The 19,837-nt window shown below is 41.2% G+C and overlaps 1 protein-coding gene across 1 annotated transcript; it reads left to right on the top strand.

The window, feature by feature from the left end:
* The first annotated feature begins 15,713 nt into the window (after nucleotides 1-15,713).
* LOC104799793 (putative receptor-like protein kinase At3g47110) lies at nucleotides 15,714-19,350 on the top strand. The gene is made up of 2 exons (XM_010522443.1): nucleotides 15,714-18,387; nucleotides 18,807-19,350. Exons 1-2 carry the CDS (start codon nucleotides 15,744-15,746, stop codon nucleotides 19,160-19,162), a joined length of 3,000 nt encoding a protein of 999 aa, XP_010520745.1. The 5' UTR covers nucleotides 15,714-15,743; the 3' UTR covers nucleotides 19,163-19,350.
* The last annotated feature ends 487 nt before the right edge of the window (nucleotides 19,351-19,837 follow it).

Here is a 19,837-nt window from a genome sequence, read left to right as displayed (position 1 = left end):
TAACCTTCAGCAAAGGAACTACTCGCTAAACATCGAGACGTCAGGGTTCATATCAATACAACAAAACATCGTAAAATAGAAGGAAAGAGGAACGCTTAGTCGATTTCTCGGCTTCGTGATCTCCTCTTCTACTCCGATCTCTTGCTTCCTGAAAATCTCTCTCTTTTCTTGTGCTCTTGGTGTATTCTCTGTGTAAAGTTTGAATTGAATTTCGACCTAGAGGTTTTCCCCTCTTATTTCCCTTCGGTTTGGGCAAAATTGAAAGTTTTCCCGAATCTGGGGGTCGAACCAATCATTTCGGCAAAGGCAAACCGATCAGTTGCACTTTCTGAGCAATTTTCCAATTTCTGCGATTCCGAACCGATCGTTTCGTCCATCCAGAAACGATCGTTTTGTGTCTCTTGAGCAGTTTCGACGGGCTTCACGAATTCGCTCATATCAAAACGTCACCCAAAATACGTGTTATCAATTTTTAAGGTAAAAAATGGTCTTTTTCTTTACTCTACATTCTGTTTTCTTCATTTAATTCGAAAATATATAAGTAAATAAAAAAGAAATGTTGTTCCAATGTTCTTTTTAGTCCAAGAAGAGCCATGTTTTCGATGTAACTTCTAATGAGGTAAATTTGTCAAACAATTCTAGTTTATAACATGCCGTAGCTTTTAGGTTAATGATGATGATACTTTTCAATGTTTTTTGGTCATGGAATGCTTTTTCAATGTTACAAAAACCAAAGACCTATATAATATAGCCACGTAAATATATACGTTTCATCTACGTAGGATTCAATCTTGCCACGTGCATGCATGCGTTTTAATATAAGTTACGATTATTTTATTTTTTGTCAAAGGTTGGTGTTTCCATTACCTTCGAATTTGTACAAAATGCTTTTTTTTTTAACCTACACAGATGAGGTGAGATGCCAAAATAACTAAAAGAGACTCTGCGACCGATGTCTTTCTGATCTAGTGGTTAATAAAAATTTCCTATTTAGTCTCAAAATAGTAAAAATGACCCAAAACAAAACCAATACAATAATTATCCAAACCATCTTTGTAGTATTGTTGATGCGAAGTCCGGTTTTTCGTTCCGGAAAGATACCGCCAACTGTCGAAGGGTAGTGTCATATGTGTGGAAGATAGTGTCCTCATCTTAGAATATAGAGTCGTGGATTCTAACATTTCATTCCCACCTATAGATCACGGATTGTCAAGCGAGCATGTGACGCCCGAATCTCAGATCTCGTAATCAGGATGCGACACATGGACAAAAAATACCACAATTATATATAACACAAATCACATGATTTTTAAAACATTTTTAATGTTTAATACACGCAGCGAAAAATATAATTTTTGCAAACGTTCAGAAATATTACATGTCTGAAACCGAAATTAAAACAACATAATGATGGGATCACTATCCCGAATCCAAACCATAGTTTAACCGTACATATAGGGCAGCCTTAGTAGTCGTCGATCATGCTGCTAGTCGTGCTCCTCGAGATCTGAAAAAGATTCAACAACGGAGGGCTAAACATAAAGCTTAGTGAATAGTTCGGGTTGAATCCGTAGATTCCATTCTCATGGAAAACGATGCCAACTAATATTTCTATACAAGAATTTTTATTTTATATTTAATCAATTAACACATTAGTCCAATTTAATTATTAATTCCGATTATACCCTATGACCACCGTCTTAGGGTTGGTTTATGCATCATTGATGTACGATAGTACTGACTCAATTTGTCAACCGGTAGGGGTGGGCATTTTTACCCGAGATCCGCGGGTTTCCGGGTACCCTAACTCATGGGTACCCGGTTTGTATTGTCTCATGAGTTAACGAGTTACAAGCCGGGTTTTTATCTCAACAAACCCGAGCTTCAGGTTACGAGTTCGAGTTTCAATATATCTTCCCGGGTTATCTCACGGGTACCTGGAAAAGTGTAAAATTACAAAAATATCCCTTATTTTTAATATATTTACATAAATACCTATTCCTAAACCTAACCCTAACCGAGTAACCTTAAGTCCCTAACCCTTATCGCAACTCTCTCCGTCTCTCACATTTTCGGCGCATCTCTCACTCTCACTCTCAGTCTCTCTTTCGATTACAGCCTCCATCACTCTCTCAATCTCATCTCTCAAGCTCTCACACTTTCCGATCCGTCCGTCATCGCCTGTCGCCTATCGCCTGAGGCTCTGAGCTCCATCGTCGCCTATCGCCTGAGGCTCTGAGCTCCATCGTCGTCGTGTTCTCTGTTCATCCGCCTCCATCACTCTCGTCGCCTGAGGCTCTGAGCTCCATCGTCGTCGTTCTCTGCTCGTCCGTCTCCATCACTCTCTTTCTCTCCCTCGGTTCGGCTTCCCCCGTCTCCATCGTCTCTGCTTTGCTCCGCCTCTGTCTTCGTCGCCTCCGGCTCTGTTCAGCCTCCTTTTCTCGGCCGCCTCCGTTCTCTTTTTCTCCCTCGGTTCTCCTGTCTCTGTCTCCATTGTCTCTGCCTTGCTCCGCCTCTGTCTTCGCCGCCTCTTTCTTGGTAAGAGATTCTCCCTCGTCGCCTGAGTTGTCTTCGCCGCCTCTGTTCAATATCTCTTTCGTTCATATGCATCATTTCGTGCTTTGCTTTGGAATGATTTTGGCCTTGTTATCCATTATATTTACAGGTCTGTGTCTTGATAGATTTTCGACCGAATTAGTTGGAAGCTCTCTGTTGTTTGTTCTCTGTTCATCGACATCACGGTAAGTTGATATATTTTCGACCGAATTGGCCTTGTGATCCTCAGAGTCTCCATCGAGCTCTCTGTTGATCTATTCAACCGAGTTCTCCCTCGTTTTTTACTAATGAATTTAATTGTTTGTTTTGCAGATATGTCTTTTATGGCAGATAACTCAAATACAGAAAATACAGAAGAAAACATTATGATGTTTCAACCAAATGCCATTGATGCTTCTATGGTTCCTGAAGCAACTGAACCTGAACCTTCGGGTGACATTAAGGTACCTAAAACTAAGTCTGATGCATGGAATCATTACAAAAGAAATCCAGATGGCAAAAGAACAGTTTGCAATTATTGTCAAACATAGATTAGTTGCATGACAGTAGGCGGTACATCAACTAGTGCATTGCTAAAACATCTGAGGATATGTAAAAAGGCTCCTCATGATGATGATAGAGAAGATCTAAGAGCTAATAAGAGGCTGAAACAAACAACATTGTTTCACGAGCCAAAAAATGATTCTACAATAGGAATTCCATCTTTTATGACATTTGATCAAGAGGAATCCCGAAGAGCCTTAGTGATGATGATCATTATAGATGAGTTACCGTTTAGGTTTATTGAAAATGAGAGATTCATCTTATTTATGAGGATTGTCTAACCCCGTTTTATTATTCCGACACGTAGAACTATTTTGAGAGACTGCATGAATTTATTTCTTGAAGAGAGGATGAAATTGCATAAGTTCTTCAAGGAATTCAAAGCGGGTGTTTCTCTAACGACGGATACATGGACATCCGTTGAGAACATCAATTATATGAGTTTGACTGCTCATTATATTGATGATGATTGGAAGTTGAGAAAAAAGATCATAAATTTTTGTCCAATCTCCAATCATACGAGTGAAACCATAGGAAAGTTTGTCGAACAATATTTAGTTCAATGGGGAATTGAAAGAGTTTTGACAGTCACCGTTGACAATGCAAGTTCAAATGATGTGGGAATCAAATACTTGCAGAAACAGTTTAAAAAATGTGGAACATGCATACTTGATGGAGGTTTCTTGCATATGAGGTGCGGAGCTCATATTTTGGGATTGATTGTTAGAGATGGTTTGGCTGAGATACATGAGTCTATTGCTAGAATTCGAGGTGTTGTTCGTTATGTTAGATCCTCAACAAGTAGAGCAGACAAATTCAAGGAATGTTTGATTCGTAAAAAGTTGTCAACTAAGTGCGGTGTTTGTTTAGATGTAGAAACTAGGTGGAATTCTACATATCTGATGTTGGAGTCGGCTATAAGACTTAGGCCGGGATTTTATATGCTTGCCTCTGTAGATGAGAAGTATGTTGGTGATTCGAGGAAAAATGGATTTGGTGCTCCAACGACTATTGATTGGGACTATGTAGGATCGTTATTACCGATCCTGCAATGCTTTTACGAAGCTACTATAAAGGTTTCTGGCACTCGATATTTCACGGGGAATCACTATATGAAAGAGATATTTGCCGTAGGATGGAATATTCGACAGGTTATGGATTGCGATGATCCATTTAAGCGGTCTATGGCTGAGAGGATGAAAAAAAATTTGACAAATATTGGTTGTCAGATGATATAAATCTGATCATTTTCATCGCAACTTCGCTTGATCCACGGTTTAAGTTGACATACGTGAATTTTATGCTTAAGGAGTTCTACGACGATGAAGATAAGGCCAATGAGATGATTGTGAAAGTGAAAGATGCCTTGGAAAATCTGTTTGAGTATTACAAGTCAAATAGATTTGCTAAAACTCAATCATCTAGTAGTAGTCAAGCGGAATCAGATGTGGCATCAAGCGTGACTAGTTCTGACGTGACAAAGTTGTCCAATGCTTATTTGCTTAAAATGTTTAGGAATTATAGAGACACCGGACACTCTGTCAAGAAGAATGAGTTGGAAGCCTATTTGGAGGATGCTCCCGAGAATGAGGAGAATACAGAATTTGATGTTCTTTATTAGTGGGAAAACACTGGTTCCAAGTATCCCATTCTTTCTGACATGGCAAGAAATGTTTTGGCTATACCGGTATCGACCGTTGCCTCCGAGTCTGCTTTTAGCACAGGTGTGTTGGGATTCCTGGGATCTCTAGAGCGAATCCTATTCCTAAGAGATCGATTCTAGGGTTTGCGCAGCGGATGTAAAACAAAAATTTATTAAAAACCCTAGAACCATGCTTCTTATGAATCGTAGAAAAGCAAGAACACTTACCTCAATCAATCGGGGACCTGTATCAATTGAAGAACTCGTTCGATCACGAAAGGGAGGAAGATGACATCGCCCTCTACACGTATCCTCACCTCGGGATGGATTCCAACCTTTGGAACTTGTCTGCTAGGACTCGAATCTTCTATTCGATGATGTGCTTTGAGAAAAACGAGACTTAGATCACTTCTTAGACGCTCTAGACTCTCCAAAAACGTCTCTTGAAGTTCACTTAGTCGGCCACCCCTTTCTATAAAGTGATTAACCCTAATTCCGAATTTTAAAATTAATTCTGAAACCTAGACCGAACGGACTGCTAAGTAGTCCGTTCGGACCAGCACGAAACACAGTCCGTTCGTTCAGACGGGTCAGTCCGTTCGGTCCAACAATTTAGTCCGTTCGGACTGGATCCTCTAGTCTGTTCGATCCAACAATTTGGTCCGTTCGGACTAGATGCTCTGGTCTGTTCGGTCCAGGAGTGGACCGAACGGTCCGGACCTCGTGTCCAGGTTTCTCGGCGTTTTCTCGTGCATTTGTCCTTCCCTGCGTGTGTGACCCTGTAGGCTCATTCGATATAGTTGTATATCCCGAAATCTCCATTTGGGTATACAAGTCATAGGAGGTCTCTAGCAAGACACTATGACTACAAGTCAACGCCAGTGATGATTCCGGCTGATGATCCTTTTTTGTATCACGATATCATATGTCGAACATAAGGCATAGATAAGTCACATTATCTGATTCGACTGCTTTCTTGTTCACTGAGTTCGACTGTCTGAAATAGACGACGCTCGTCTATAGTGCGGCCACACATTTCTACAGTCTCGCTCACACGAGGGGCCCAACGATATCTCTCTCTTTTACGAGAGGTACAAATCCCATCTTGACTGTCTACAACCCAGGACATGATTCGTGTCGTACTTGATATACGTCTTTATAGTCCTCCTGTTACACAGGACGTTTGATGTAATCAAGGCATGTCACTCCTCATCTTGGATTCCATAGACATCTCACGTCATAGGATCCAATCATGGAACCGTCACATTGTAATACCTCGAAACCCGATTCGAATATTTAATCATTTTTTAGAATAAATAATTAAATAGAAACATCGCATTATCATCAAAACGGGAATATACAATAACGGGAAAAAGGAACGAGAAAACACCACATACAAAGAGACGAGAAAAAGACGGAGAAATGTTGAAAAATTTGCCTAGACCGGCCGGTCTAGGGTATGGACCGACCGATCCAGAGGCGGGCCGAGGGTCGGAACCGAACGGACTGAACTCGCGAAGAAAAACTGAAAAAAAGGTCTCAGACCGACCGGTCCAGAGCTAGACCGACCGGTCTGGGGAACTGACGAACAGGGGATGCAAGTGGCCAAGTTGCTACTTTCAAGCCGACTTCTCTCTGCGTTTCGGGGCCCACCGGCGTCAAGTCGCCGACCAATCCGTTCAGGGCGATGTAAGCTCGATCTTGGGCCTGAGCTTGAGCCCATTCGACCTCCTTCTCGCAGCATAAACCTCTCCCAAGTCAGGGGCTTCACCATTTTTGGACAGATTGCAGAAAAATAGAGAGAGGAGAAAGAGAGAAGAAGGGCGAGAAACAGGGGGAACCAGACTCGGGAACTCCAAGGGGGACATCCCTAGAGTGTGTAGAAGAGGTTTCCGGCGAGCAACATATCAGAAAACACCTCAAAATCCGGCCAAAACCATATCTGAGCTGAAACAGAGGTGAGTGGCTCGAGTTCCATCTGTGTGAGCTCGTTCTGAGTGTGTGATTGTGTTATTTCGATGGTTTATTGATTGGATTAGATAGAGGACGTCTCAACAAACATTTAGCAATAAACGACACTAAATTTGGTTAAGAAACGAGTGAGATATGGTCAATTGAAGTGGGACCAAAAATCTGGAAATCGCGAAATCGCGATCTGTTCTTCGCCCAGTCTCTAGACCGACCGGTCTGGACCCGGACCGACCGGTCCAGACCAAAAATCAGACCGAGAGGTCTCGGAATGGCACGGAACACCTAGACCGACCGGTCTAGGCCAGAATAAGAGGAAAATGACTCGGAATGAACCAGAAGACTTGGACCGACCAGTTTAGACCCGAATTACGATGAAAATGGACCGAATGATCCCGAAAAAGGAATAGAGACACAAGGATCGACCGACCCAGGATACAAACCCACCCTTCGGCGAATCTTTGATTAGTTACGCGCGATGAGATGTGTGATCCAACGATGAGAGTGACTCGTTGTGTGATTATTCTGGGTAGTTTGCATAGCGTTAATCGGTATCTCGGTCGGGACCGAATACCGCAATATGCGTGATGGGAAAATATGCACGTTGATTGCCATGTTTGTAGCTCACTCGTGCGACGAGTGCAGCATGATTGTGTTTCTGATATAGTCGTGTGCGACACGACGACCAACGTCATGGACTTGACGGGCGTGCGAGACGCCATGACTAGGGCTATGGCAGAACCCTATGGTGGACTCCATACGGGTGTTGTGTTTATTGTGTCATGGACTTGACACGACCAACGTCATGGACTTGACGGGCGTGTGAGACGCCCCTAGTCATGGACTTGACTAGGGTTATGGCTGGACCCTATGGTGGACTCCATACGGGTATGTTTGTATTTCCGTTGTGTCATGGACTTGACATCGGAGGTCACACGAGTGACAGGCGCAGGAGACCCGCGTAGTCGCATGTGATGCGATGGCCAACGTCACGCGAGTGACGGACGTGTGTGAGACGCTTCTAGTCATGTTGATATGATTAGGATCTTTGGCTAACCCTATGATGCGATTTCATGTGGGTATGATTGTGTTTGACATATTTGTGACTGATGTGATGTAGTTATGTATGGATATATTTGTTGTTTGTTGGTTGTGAATTATCGAATTAACACCGTTCTCGCTGAGAACGGGTTTACCGGATTCAACCCGGACTACTCACTAAGCAGTTCTGCTTAGCCTTTGTGGTTTATATTTTTCAGATCACGAGGATTACGCCTAACACATCTGGTAGACGACGACCTGAGAGAGGCAACATCATGTACGGGATTTACATTTTGGGTCACGGGACTTGTATTTTCCGCATTTTGTACGGTTAAATTATAACTATTCGGACATGTGTTATTTTGCGATAGTGATCGCCTGTTGTATTTTCCGCTGCTTACTCTGGTTTGATTAAAAATATTTTTGGATTTCGTATTTTTGCTTCCGCATTATTATTTTATTACTATTTATCCATGTGGCACCGCCTGTATATTGTACACGGGTTACGGGTGTCACAACTTTTGGTATCAGAGCCACGTTCTTTCCTTGGGAAGGAATCGTGTTCGTTACCTAATGGTTTTCTACGAAAATGTTTTCAAACCATGTCCGAAGAAAATCCTCTTGTCCAGGATCCGTACATTGATGATGCAATATCGATCATCAGTTGCTAAACTATCTTAATGTGGTGCAGTGAAATGGCGCCACGACGTGCTAGGTTTGCAGCGAGGGCTGACGACATTCCCGATCAGGCTCGCCCGCCTAACCCGGGAGAGGAGGGCTGGAGGGGCGAGTTTCAGCAGTTCCAGGAGACCATGTGGCAGCACCTGGCTGCCCACGCACCACGACCACCCCCGGCGAGAGACCCAGATCCGAGGGAGGAGGATTTGCACCAGCTGTCGATACCTGCTGTGGCGGCGGGATACCTCCCCATCGTCAAGGAGCTGCGGTCGATGCATACTCCTCGATTCGAGGGATCGGTGAGGCCGGAAGCTGCTGAGGCCTCATTCAGCTCACTCGGGACTTAGATTATCTGCAGTGCCCGTACCAGTTCCGAGCTATGATAGCGAGCCACCATCTGACGGGTCAGGCCCGACATTGGTGGGCCAAGGTGGAGAGCAGGAGGCCCCGCCGGGACACCGCTTCACATGGGAGGAGTTCCGACATGAGTTCGAAGTGAAGTACTACCGGTGCCAGGACCACGAGTACCGCATGATCGAGTTCCTCATGTTACAGCAGGGGGACATGACTGTCAGTGAGTACGAGGCGGAGTTCACCCGCCTGCTGATGTACGGAGGGCATCTGGTGCCCACTGAGGCGTCGAGGATCCATAAGTTCATCGCCGGACTTCGACCTTACCTTCGGAGGAAAATTGAGATCCAGGAGTACCCGACGTTGAGTGGTACATTTCTCAGCTGGAGAAGGTGGAGCGTGGAGAGAGGGAGAAGAACGAGCGGAAGGCTCGTGAGCGGAGCCCGTTCAGGAAGTTCTTCGGTATGTGCTCATCTGGGAAGAACATCCTGAGCAGTGACTCGCGCGACAAGGGCAAAACGCCCGTTGTTCATGCGTCACCACCACCGGCGGCGAGGGGATCGCTGGTCTGTTACCGATGTGATCAGCCGGGGCACATTGCGTCTCGATGCACGGCGAGACTCGCGGGACCACCAGTCCCAACGGCTAGACCACCGCGACCACCGGGCCATGCAGACAGGCCACCACGACCACCAGCGAGGACTGGAGCAGCCCCGAGAGTTTACGCTCTCGGTGCCGAGCAGGGGATCCAGGAGGAGGAGGCTCACCCTGATGGAGTCGAGGCTGCCGCGATCGCAGGTACTCTATACATCTATGGGGTTGTATTTTGGGTCACTGGACTTGTATTTCTTGCATTTTGTACGGTTAAATTATAACTATTCGGACATGTGTTATTTTGCGATACTGATCGTTTGTTGTATTTTCCGCTGCTTACTTTGGTTTGATTAAAAATATTTTTGGATTTCGTATTTTTGCTTCCGCATTATTATTTTATTACTATTTGTCCATGTGGCACAACCCGTATATTGTACACGGGTTACGGGTGTCACACACATGAGATTCAAGTCATGACTATTGTCCATGTGACAATCTCATGCGGGTCAATCCAACATTCTGTTCTCCAACGAATACCTATGATTGTGATTGTATCCAATACCTATGATCATCTATATGATCATCAATCACACATCATACTAGTCTTAATATATCATTATTCCCACAATGATACATGACTAGAGAGTTTAGTATTGTTCATAACAATACATGGACTTCATAACATATTAAAGCATGCATAATACGTAATGAATCAAACACTCATTCATAAACTATAGAAAGTGTCAATACATCAAATGTATCTAAGTAAAGCTCGCATAACAGTACATCATATAGCACTAAACCAACAAGGTGGTCGTGTTATAGATCCATATCGCAGCTCTTTAAGTACACGACTCGTTGAAGCTCTCATTTGTACACAAGATTGGCTTCGAAGAGATTATACGAGACCAGTCACAATACAAACAATATTGGATGATCTTTCAAACTTTGAAGAATGTATTATTTTTATTAGTGATTGTTTCTATATGTTTGATTTTGCAGATTTCTAAATTAAGTGTTTAATTTTGCAGATTTTCTATCAAAGCCTTCATTTGAAAAAGAAACAAGTTATTTAACTGAATGAGAAGGTAACTTTTTATCAATCCATATCTTTCAATATCTTGTTGATTTTTTATTCTAACTAATATGTTATTCATTTTAATCTTTTTGTTGTGTGTGTTTTTGTTTGTGCAGGTGTGTTGTTCAAATATGAAAGAGAATTATGATTTAAGAATTATGATGTGTTTTGGACTTTTGGTTATGTTTTGGATGGTATTGAATTTTTTTTTTGTATGTTGAATTTATGTAATTCATGTTTTTTCATGTTGTTGTGTTTGGACGATAATATGTTTAAGAATTATGGGTTGTAATTTGGATGAAAATACTATACATGTTTTAGGTTTAGTTATATTTTTCAATATAATTACGTACAGGTTTTTAAAAATGAGTACGGGTTCGGGTTCAGGTCCTGCGGGTACCCGATCTCGTGTCTCGGATACCTTGATCTCAGGTACCCGAACCTTGTGAGACTGATATCGAGATAAGACGATAAAAAACCCGACGATACCGAGATCGAGATAAAGATGTCTTAAAACATCCGGGTACCCGCTCATGCCCAGCCCTATCAACCGATACTATCGTATATCCCCTTGTCTCACCCAATACCGACTCCACGTCATCCACCGGTACTAGGTTCGACTCTGCTTCTCTGTAGTAGCACTAACTCAGTTCGTCTACCGGTACTACAATAGAGACATCCACTCAAATATCAGTATTGACTCCATGCCGTTAAGCAGTACTGATGTTACACTTCTATAATAGCACATACTCCACGCAGTCAACCGGTACTATTATAGAAGCGTCCATGCAAACCAGTACTGACTTAATTCGTCCACCGATACTCGTATAGAAACCATCCACATTTTTTCACAATGCACTAGTACTGAATCAATTTGTCAACTGGTACTAGGCATTCCATCCCCCTCATCCTAGTATTGACTCCACTTCGTCAACCGATATTATGTATGAGGTTCGTTCATTGTCCAAACACATACATACATGTTTTTCCTTTTTAGCCCAGTTCGGTTTTCTCTTAGTAATTTAGTTCTCACACTCGCTTCGGCTTGAATTTCTTGCTTAGTCCCGTAAATTTCCTTGTTTTCCATATTAACTTATGAATTTTCTTTCTTTCGATTTAATTTATTATGACTTCTTTTATTAAGTCTCCACCGTGTCGGACCACCTAGTTGAATCGATCCGATCGTAACCTCGGTTTACTGGTCTTTATGTTTTGGAATCGTTTGGGTCGAATTATCCGATTTTCATCACCAGACCGATACAGTCTGATGTCAGACCGTCCGATCTAGACAAGTACTTTGGTAAGTTTCATTTCTACGCCTGGATCGGTCCATCTGTTCGTCGGACCAGTCGGTCCAGGGGGTCTGTTCTTAAATCATTATTTCTATTGTCCAGATTTTGATCCGTTTTCAATGCCAATTGCTATCCATTTATTACTAAACATCCCTAGGTCCTAAATCCTTGCATAACTACTAATTTACACCATTAAACATGATAATTGAATCTCACAAACTCAACTCAAAACCACTCACAATGTTTCAGTCCATAACTGTTTGAGCCGAGATTTTGTGCGGCGATTCTTGGTCCCACACGTCGTGAGAAGCTACGGTGCACCTTTACATATGTCCTCCTATGTGTCTCCAACCTAATGCGTGTTGATTACTCTCTTTGCCCCTCTCTTTCTCTTGTACTCTCTTTTTGTCCAAAAGTGGCTGAATTGAGAGGATGTTGTTGGATTTTTCCTATGCCTAATGCCACGGTTTCCAACATGACACTAACCTAGTTCTAGTACTATGTACAGCAGAAAAATAAATTCATAATTTATTAATCCTAGAACAGAAAAACACTAAGTTTGAAGAGAGATACTAACATTAAAAAGCAAGACTGGACCGGATGGCGACGTCAGTGTACCACTAGAAGACGTCCCAAAAGGTAACGTGATAACATGTATTTTGGGTGACGTTTTGATATAGGATGTCTAGCGTATATCACTCTATTTTACATATTTGTAGGCATTCTAGGGCACATTTGGCTTCGACATTGTATGGTTATGTTCTTTGATGTTTAAACAGGTTTTCACGCATAAAAGATCAAAAGGAGTGGAAAACATGGGCTACGGAACATCACGGATGAAACGAGAACATTTGTAGTGTTTTCAGGAAAAACGTGAAGCTCAGAAAATGTCAGAATTTGCAAGTCCAATAACTTTCACTCTACAAGTCCAAAACATACATTCTCATCATTGGAAAGCTCTTCTCAATATCTACGCATAGACACCAAGATCACCCAAATCCGATATCGGAGCAAGAAGTTATGAGCGAATTCGTGAAGCCCGTCGAAACTGCTCAGAGACACGAAACGATCGTTTCGGGATGGACAAAACGATCGGTTCGGCATCGCAGAAATTGGAAAATTGCTCAGAAAGTGCAACCGATCAGTTTGGCTTTGCCGAAACGATCGGTTCGACCCCCAGATTCGGGAAAACTTTCAATTTTGTCCAAACTGAAGGGAAATAAGAGGGGAAAGCCTCTAGGTCGAAATTCAATTCAAGCTTTACACATAGAATACACCCTAGAGCACACAAAAGGGGGCGATTATCAGGAAGCAAGAGATCGGAGTAGAAAACGGAGATCACGAAGCCGAGAAATCGACTAAGCGTTCCTTTTTCCCTCTATTTTACGATGTTTTGTTGTATTGATATGAACCCTGACGTCTCGATGTTTAGAGAGTAGTTCTTTTGCTGTAGGTTAGGGATTTGCTATGTAGGGATCTTTGGTTTCTAATTCCAGACTTTGTAGTTTTATTTATTCTATTCGGTTTATTGAGTTGCGTTTAATGCGTTTGATCTTGTTGGTCACTTGATTGAATGAACTTAGGGTTTTAATTCGTATAAACATATGGGATTCTAACCTAAATAGAACAGGTATTGCATTGAGAGATGAATATTTTCCTAGGGATTATGATAGCATTCGTTCATGCATCCAAGATTTTAGACTATTGAATCGAGAGATTAGTAGGATAAAGCCTGGATAGTGAGGTTAGACTCGAGAGGATTAATCTCTACTTTAGAGCTTGAATTCCTTGAATCGGATAGATAAACCACTGAGTTTGCATCTTTTGAAAGACCCTTGCATGTAAAGCAATCCCGAAGCCTGCATATTTTTTCATTGATAGTTTATCATTTGTTTTATTATTTACTTTTGACACATTCTCATCATTTATATTATTCTTTAGATCTACTACTGATAGGAGTTTGATTCAGTTGTCTACTTTTGTCCCTGTGTTCGACCCTAGCTATTACAATTGATCCGTATACTTGCGGTATTTGTTGAGTCTAGGTTAATATAACTTGATCGAATTTATTCGCCTAGATTTGCGACATCACAACGCCCTCTACGGTATCTACACCGCGTGTTGAATCCAACAATTGGATCTGGCCAGCTAAGGCCTAAAACTTTGTCGCTAGTCCGGAGAGGTTCCTGAGAGCTCATGGTCGTATTAGACTTCTTAAAAAGCTCTCTGGATCCCCTATAGGACTTAGGACTTGATGTGTTGAAGCCTTGAGCCAAACTTCCCTTATATAGAGTTCCAAACCCTTGAAAATGGGTAGACTTTTCGATGTGGGATTTTTACTCGGTTACTATTGTTCGACACTATTCACGGTTACTATTTACCGATAGTATTCGGCGACATTATTTACGGTTACTATTTACGGTTACTATTCACCGACACTATTCATAATAACAATTCACCGTTTTACCGAATTACATTAATTCGACTGAATTTCTACATCGTTTTATATCTCGGTTGAAACATACTAATTCAACTAAATTTGATCAAATGTGTACGATTACTCGATCGAACCGACTCTCCGCCACTTTAGATCGTTCGGTCCGATTTTCTGGATTGACCAGTCTGACCTATTTTTTTGTCTTTTTCTCAACATTGTACCTTATATTTAAACCGATTATATGTCCGTTCTATTTAATTATTTGTCTTTGAAATAATTAAATATTCGAATCGGGTTGTGAAGTATTACAGTGTAACGCAATATGTTGGCCTTTGAAGGAATCCCATGAAGCATTTAGCCAATTCAAGATGTCATCCCAAACATATGGAGAATTTTCCAACCTTAGCCAAAAAAGTCGTATAAAACTATACGCAAAAAAGAAGATGGTCCCTAGATTCAGCATCCACATAGCAGAAGACACAATTAGGATTTGAATATTTTTTTTATTTCATTTTTTGGGATAAAATTTGGGTTTTTCTTTATTCTGCATATCTGTTTTCTTCATTTTTGAAAATATATAAAAATAAATTTCGTTCTTTCTTTGTTTAAGATTGATATTACACTAGATGTTTCTGATTTTTTTTAATTCGAAAATTTACCTTTGATCTAACTGTATTTTTCAGAAAACTAAAAAAACTTAAAGTGAAAATTTCTCCCCAAATAAAAATTTGAATTTAAGTTGGAAATGAGTTTTACTCTTTCATTTTCTAATTTCTATTTTCGACGCAAGTCCTAATGAGGTAATTTTGAAAACAATTATCACATGACGTTACTTTTAGACTAATGATAGTAATACTTTTCAATATTTTTTGGTCATGGCGTACTTTTTCCAAGGGTACAGAAAACCAAAGACGTATACTTTTAGCAAATATAGACACGTAAACATATACGTTTCATCTACGTACTGCTCGATCTTGAAACGTGCATGCATGCTTTCACGTGTCACTTTCTCTTTGGTTCCCAAAATCCAATTGTCAATGATTTTTTGGTCGGTGGTCATATGGAGGAATGACTTACCCCCTAAATTACTCTTAAAACACTATATTGTAAAACTTTATATTTATGTTCAATTCAAATTATAACGATTTTACATACGATTGTGCATAAAATATGAATAATAAAGAACATGGATATCATTAAATGTTTGTATAAACACATAAAAGGTGGGGGAAAGTTTTATCTAAAATCAAATCGTGATTAACGTAATTAAATTTCATCACCAAAACGTTTTATGAAATAACGTACTTGCTTAAATTGGGCTAAAAAGAGGAAAAGTGTGAAAACAAAATTTATTAGGGACCATTACATTTGATCTGTCAATTAATGGACACGGAGTGAAATGGTTGATATGTTGCCGTCATTGACGAAGAGTTTATGTGTCCACGCACCAAACGTAACACGCACGGTGAAAATCAATCACAATAAATACCAGAGTTATTTGAAGCTTATATTCATCAACTCACCACTCCAAAACTCGGTCTCTGACTCAGCAGCGAGTTAGAAATGGCTTTTACTGTTCATCTTCTGCACTCTCTTCTTTTGACTCTTCTATTATTCACGCCTTCTTCCCACATCGAATCAGCTTCTCTATCTCTTGTCACAGACAGAGAAGCTTTGATATCGTTTAGATCAAAGTTAAGTGTTGATTCTCCAAACCCTTTCTCTTCTTGGGACAAAAACACATCTCCTTGTGATTGGACAGGCGTTTCTTGTGGCACAAGAAACCTGAGAGTGATTTCGCTGAACCTCTCTGGTTTAGGGTTCACTGGGTTTATCAGCCCGAGTATCGGCAATCTCTCTTTCCTCACATCCCTTCAACTCCAAAGAAACCGACTTTACGGTCCTATTCCCGAAGAGATCGCCAATCTTTTTCGCCTAAGGAATCTCAACTTGAGCTCAAACAGCTTAGAAGGATCGTTGCCTTCCAACACAAGCAAACTTGTCGAGCTCAAAGTCTTGGACTTGACGTCAAACAAGATCTCAGGCCCTATTCCCGTCAATATCGGCTATCTAACAAAACTTCAAGTCCTAAGCTTGGGAAAGAATCTTCTTCATGGTCCTCTCCCTCCATCTATGGCGAACCTGTCATTACTCACCGTTCTAAACCTGGACACAAACTCTCTCAACGGCCCTATTCCCGAGAGTTTGAGTCGTCTTCGCAGGCTGAAAGTTCTTGATCTGTCCATAAACAATCTCACGGGCACCATTCCTCCGTCCATTTACAACATGTCTTCTTTAGTTTCTTTGGTACTTGCCTCAAACAACTTGTGGGGTGAATTCCCTGGTAACGTGGGCTACACGTTACCGAATCTTTTAGTCTTCAACATGTGTTTCAACAAGTTCTCTGGGCGAATTCCGGCTTCTCTGCATAACCTTACGAATATAAAGGTCATCCGTATGGCACATAACCTTCTACAAGGGTCCATTCCGCCGGGTCTAGGGCGTCTTCCGTTCCTTGAAATGTATAACGTCGGCTTCAACAAGATTGTCTGGGCTGGTGATAATGGTCTGGAAGATTTCATTGTTTCGTTGACAAACAGTACTCGACTTAACTTCCTCGCGTTCGATGGGAATGATCTGGATGGCGTTCTTCCGGAGTCCATCGGAAATCTTTCCAAAGATCTCTCGAAACTTTACATGGGGGGGAACCGAATCTCGGGCAAGATTCCGGCATCCATGGCTCATCTCACTGGCTTGGCCCTTCTAAACATGAGCTACAATTCGTTATCGGGTGGCATCCCTCAAGAGATTGGAAACTTGCAGAAGTTGCAAAAGTTTGAAGTCGCAGGAAATCAACTTGTTGGGAGAATTCCCGATTCTCTTGGTAACCTTGTTGATCTTAACGACATCAATTTATCGCAAAACAATCTAGAAGGTCCAATTCCCATGTCATTCGGAAACTTCCGAGGCTTGTTGTCCATGGATCTGTCTAGTAACAGGTTAAATGGAAGCATACCGAGGGAAATTTTTAACCTCCCCAGTCTGAGTACTGTCTTGAACCTATCCAAGAACGTTCTGTCGGGTCCTATTCCTCAAGCCATAGGTCGTTTGGAAAGTCTAGTTAGCATCGATCTCTCTGATAACCGGTTATCTGGCAATATTCCTCAATCTATCCGAGGTTGTAATAGCTTGGAAAAGCTAAACATGGCCAGGAATCAGCTTACGGGTCCAATACCAGATACGTTCATAGATGTTAAAGGCTTAGAGTCTCTTGACCTTTCTTCAAACCAACTCTCTGGTTTCATTCCTCTCAACCTACAAGATCTTCATGCCCTTCGATTGTTGAACCTTTCCTTCAATAATCTCGAAGGAATGATTCCATTTTTCAGTAGCAACCTTAGTGTTCACCTGGAAGGCAATCCAAAACTATGCTTGCTAACCACTTGTCGGAAGCGTCGAAGGCATGAAAAACTCTTGAAAACGAGTATTATCGTTAGTGCAACAGCAACACTTGCAGTATGCGTGATGATTTTCTTGTTTCTCTTCTCGAGGAATAGAAAAGAAAAGCTTGTAGCTCCGGCTTCTCCGCTCAAGGAACCGTTCATAAATGTCTCATACGATGAGCTCCGAAAGGCAACCGACACTTTCAGCTCTGAAAATCTAATTGGTGCCGGAAGCTTTGGATCGGTATTCAAAGGGATCGTACGAGGAGCTTTCGTAGCGGTAAAAGTGATCGACCTCAAAACAAATGGATATTATAAGGGCTTTGTCGCAGAGTGCGAAACGCTGAGGAATGTTAGGCACCGGAATCTCGTCAAACTAATAACTTCATGTTCGAGCTTGGACTTCAAGAACGTCGAGTTTCTCGCTTTGGTTTACGAGTTCCTATGCAACGGGAGCTTGGATGATTGGATTAGCGGAAAAAGGAGAAAACCCGACGGAAACGGTCTAAATGTCGAGGAAAGGTTGAATGTGGCCATTGATATTGCATCAGCATTGGATTACTTGCACAATGACTGTGAAATTCCGGTGGTGCATTGCGATATTAAACCGAGCAACGTTCTTTTAGACGAAGAAATGGTTGCAAAGGTCGGAGATTTCGGATTAGCGAGGTTACTGGCGAACGCCATGACCAATATGGCGCCCCCTCAAGCTTCTATAAGCTCCACACATGTCTTGAAAGGCTCCATAGGTTACATTCCTCCAGGTTAGTTTTACTTACCGAAAATTGCTATACGTTTTAAAACTCGTGTTTGCATTACATTTAGATACATTGTCCGATAACTTTTTGTCCTCCTCATTGTTCGGCCTCGCAGAAAATCTGCACGGGCCGAGCACACTCTCATTGTTCGACGGAGTAACATCTTGCTTGGGCCGAGCACTTCATTAGAATAAACTGTTTTACTCCATCGAGGGACTTTATTAGAACAATTAAAATTTTGGCATAGAATGTCAGCTCGGCCCGAGCTAACTATCAGTTCGACCGACTTGTGCTCGAATTCCCAAGAAACTCGTTAAAATGTTCCAATATTTCTGTGTGTGTGTGATCCTCTAGGCTTATGAAGAAAGAGCACATAATAATAATTCAAATTCAACAAATGGATAACATTTCTTGGTGAGATGCAGAATACGGAATCGGCGAGGAGCCGTCGAAGGCGGGTGACGTGTACAGCTTCGGAGTAATGTTGCTGGAGATTTTCAGCGGCAAAAGGCCCACCCACGACAGCTTCGCCGGCGATCAGAATCTGATCGAGTGGATAAGTTCCTCCTCCGAGGATGTGGTCAAGGTGATAGATCCCCAGCTCGTGGCTTCGTCAGACGATCAGACTCCGACAAAACTCGGAACTCGGATCGATTGTCTGAAGAGTGTTTTGGAAATCGGATTGGCCTGCACTTCGTATGCTGCTAATGAACGCATGGCCATGAGAGAGGTGCTTCGCAGGCTGAAATCCACCCAGTTCTCTCTTCTCAAGCACATCTGATTGTGTGTGAAAAATACGTGTATATATATATATATATATGTGTTGTAATGAAATACCTCCTAGGTTCAATTAATATGCTGCTGATGAACGGATGAGTGAGAGGATACACATATGTACTGTACGTATATATATATATATGCGAACTTTAGATTTTAATAATTTGGAAATGATGAAATACCTCTTAGTTTCTTCATTTAAAGTTTTATTTAATATTTTAGTTTGTTAATTTGCATTACAATTAATCCAACAAGTTCGCACTAATTCAATGCAACTCGTGATTCTCTGCTTTTATAAGTTACTAGGTACTATCTCGCGCGCATCGCGCAGACTATAAATATATATAAATTTTAAAAAAATTATTATTAGTTTTAGAGTTCAATATATTATATTTTGTTTTTAAATTTATTTTTTATATCTTTAAATAAAAATTATAAATAATTTTTAAGATATTGAGTATTTTTTGGAAAAAATGACTGTGAATAACGTTTATATTTATATTTTCGTGTGTTGTATTAAAAATTTAAGAGTTGAAATATAACACTGATACTAAGCCAGTGTATTCTTTTTCTTACAAACTAAGATTTTATCATCTTTATACTTTTATTCTTTAAGTATAAAACTAAAATTATTTTATATTTGTATGCTATATATATTCTATCATAATAATAATAATAA

This window comes from Tarenaya hassleriana, unplaced genomic scaffold (genome assembly GCF_000463585.1).
Source record: "Tarenaya hassleriana unplaced genomic scaffold, ASM46358v1 Cleome61, whole genome shotgun sequence".
Taxonomy (NCBI): domain Eukaryota; kingdom Viridiplantae; phylum Streptophyta; class Magnoliopsida; order Brassicales; family Cleomaceae; genus Tarenaya; species Tarenaya hassleriana.
This window is presented reverse-complemented; position numbering and strand designations above follow the sequence as displayed.

Coding starts and splice junctions, on each gene's coding strand:
- LOC104799793 (XM_010522443.1), top strand. CDS start 15,744: ATGGCTTTTACTGTTCATCTTCTGCACTCTCTTCTTTTGACTCTTCTA. Junction 18,388..18,806: donor CATAGGTTACATTCCTCCAG/GTTAGTTTTACT, acceptor GGTGAGATGCAG/AATACGGAATCGGCGAGGAG.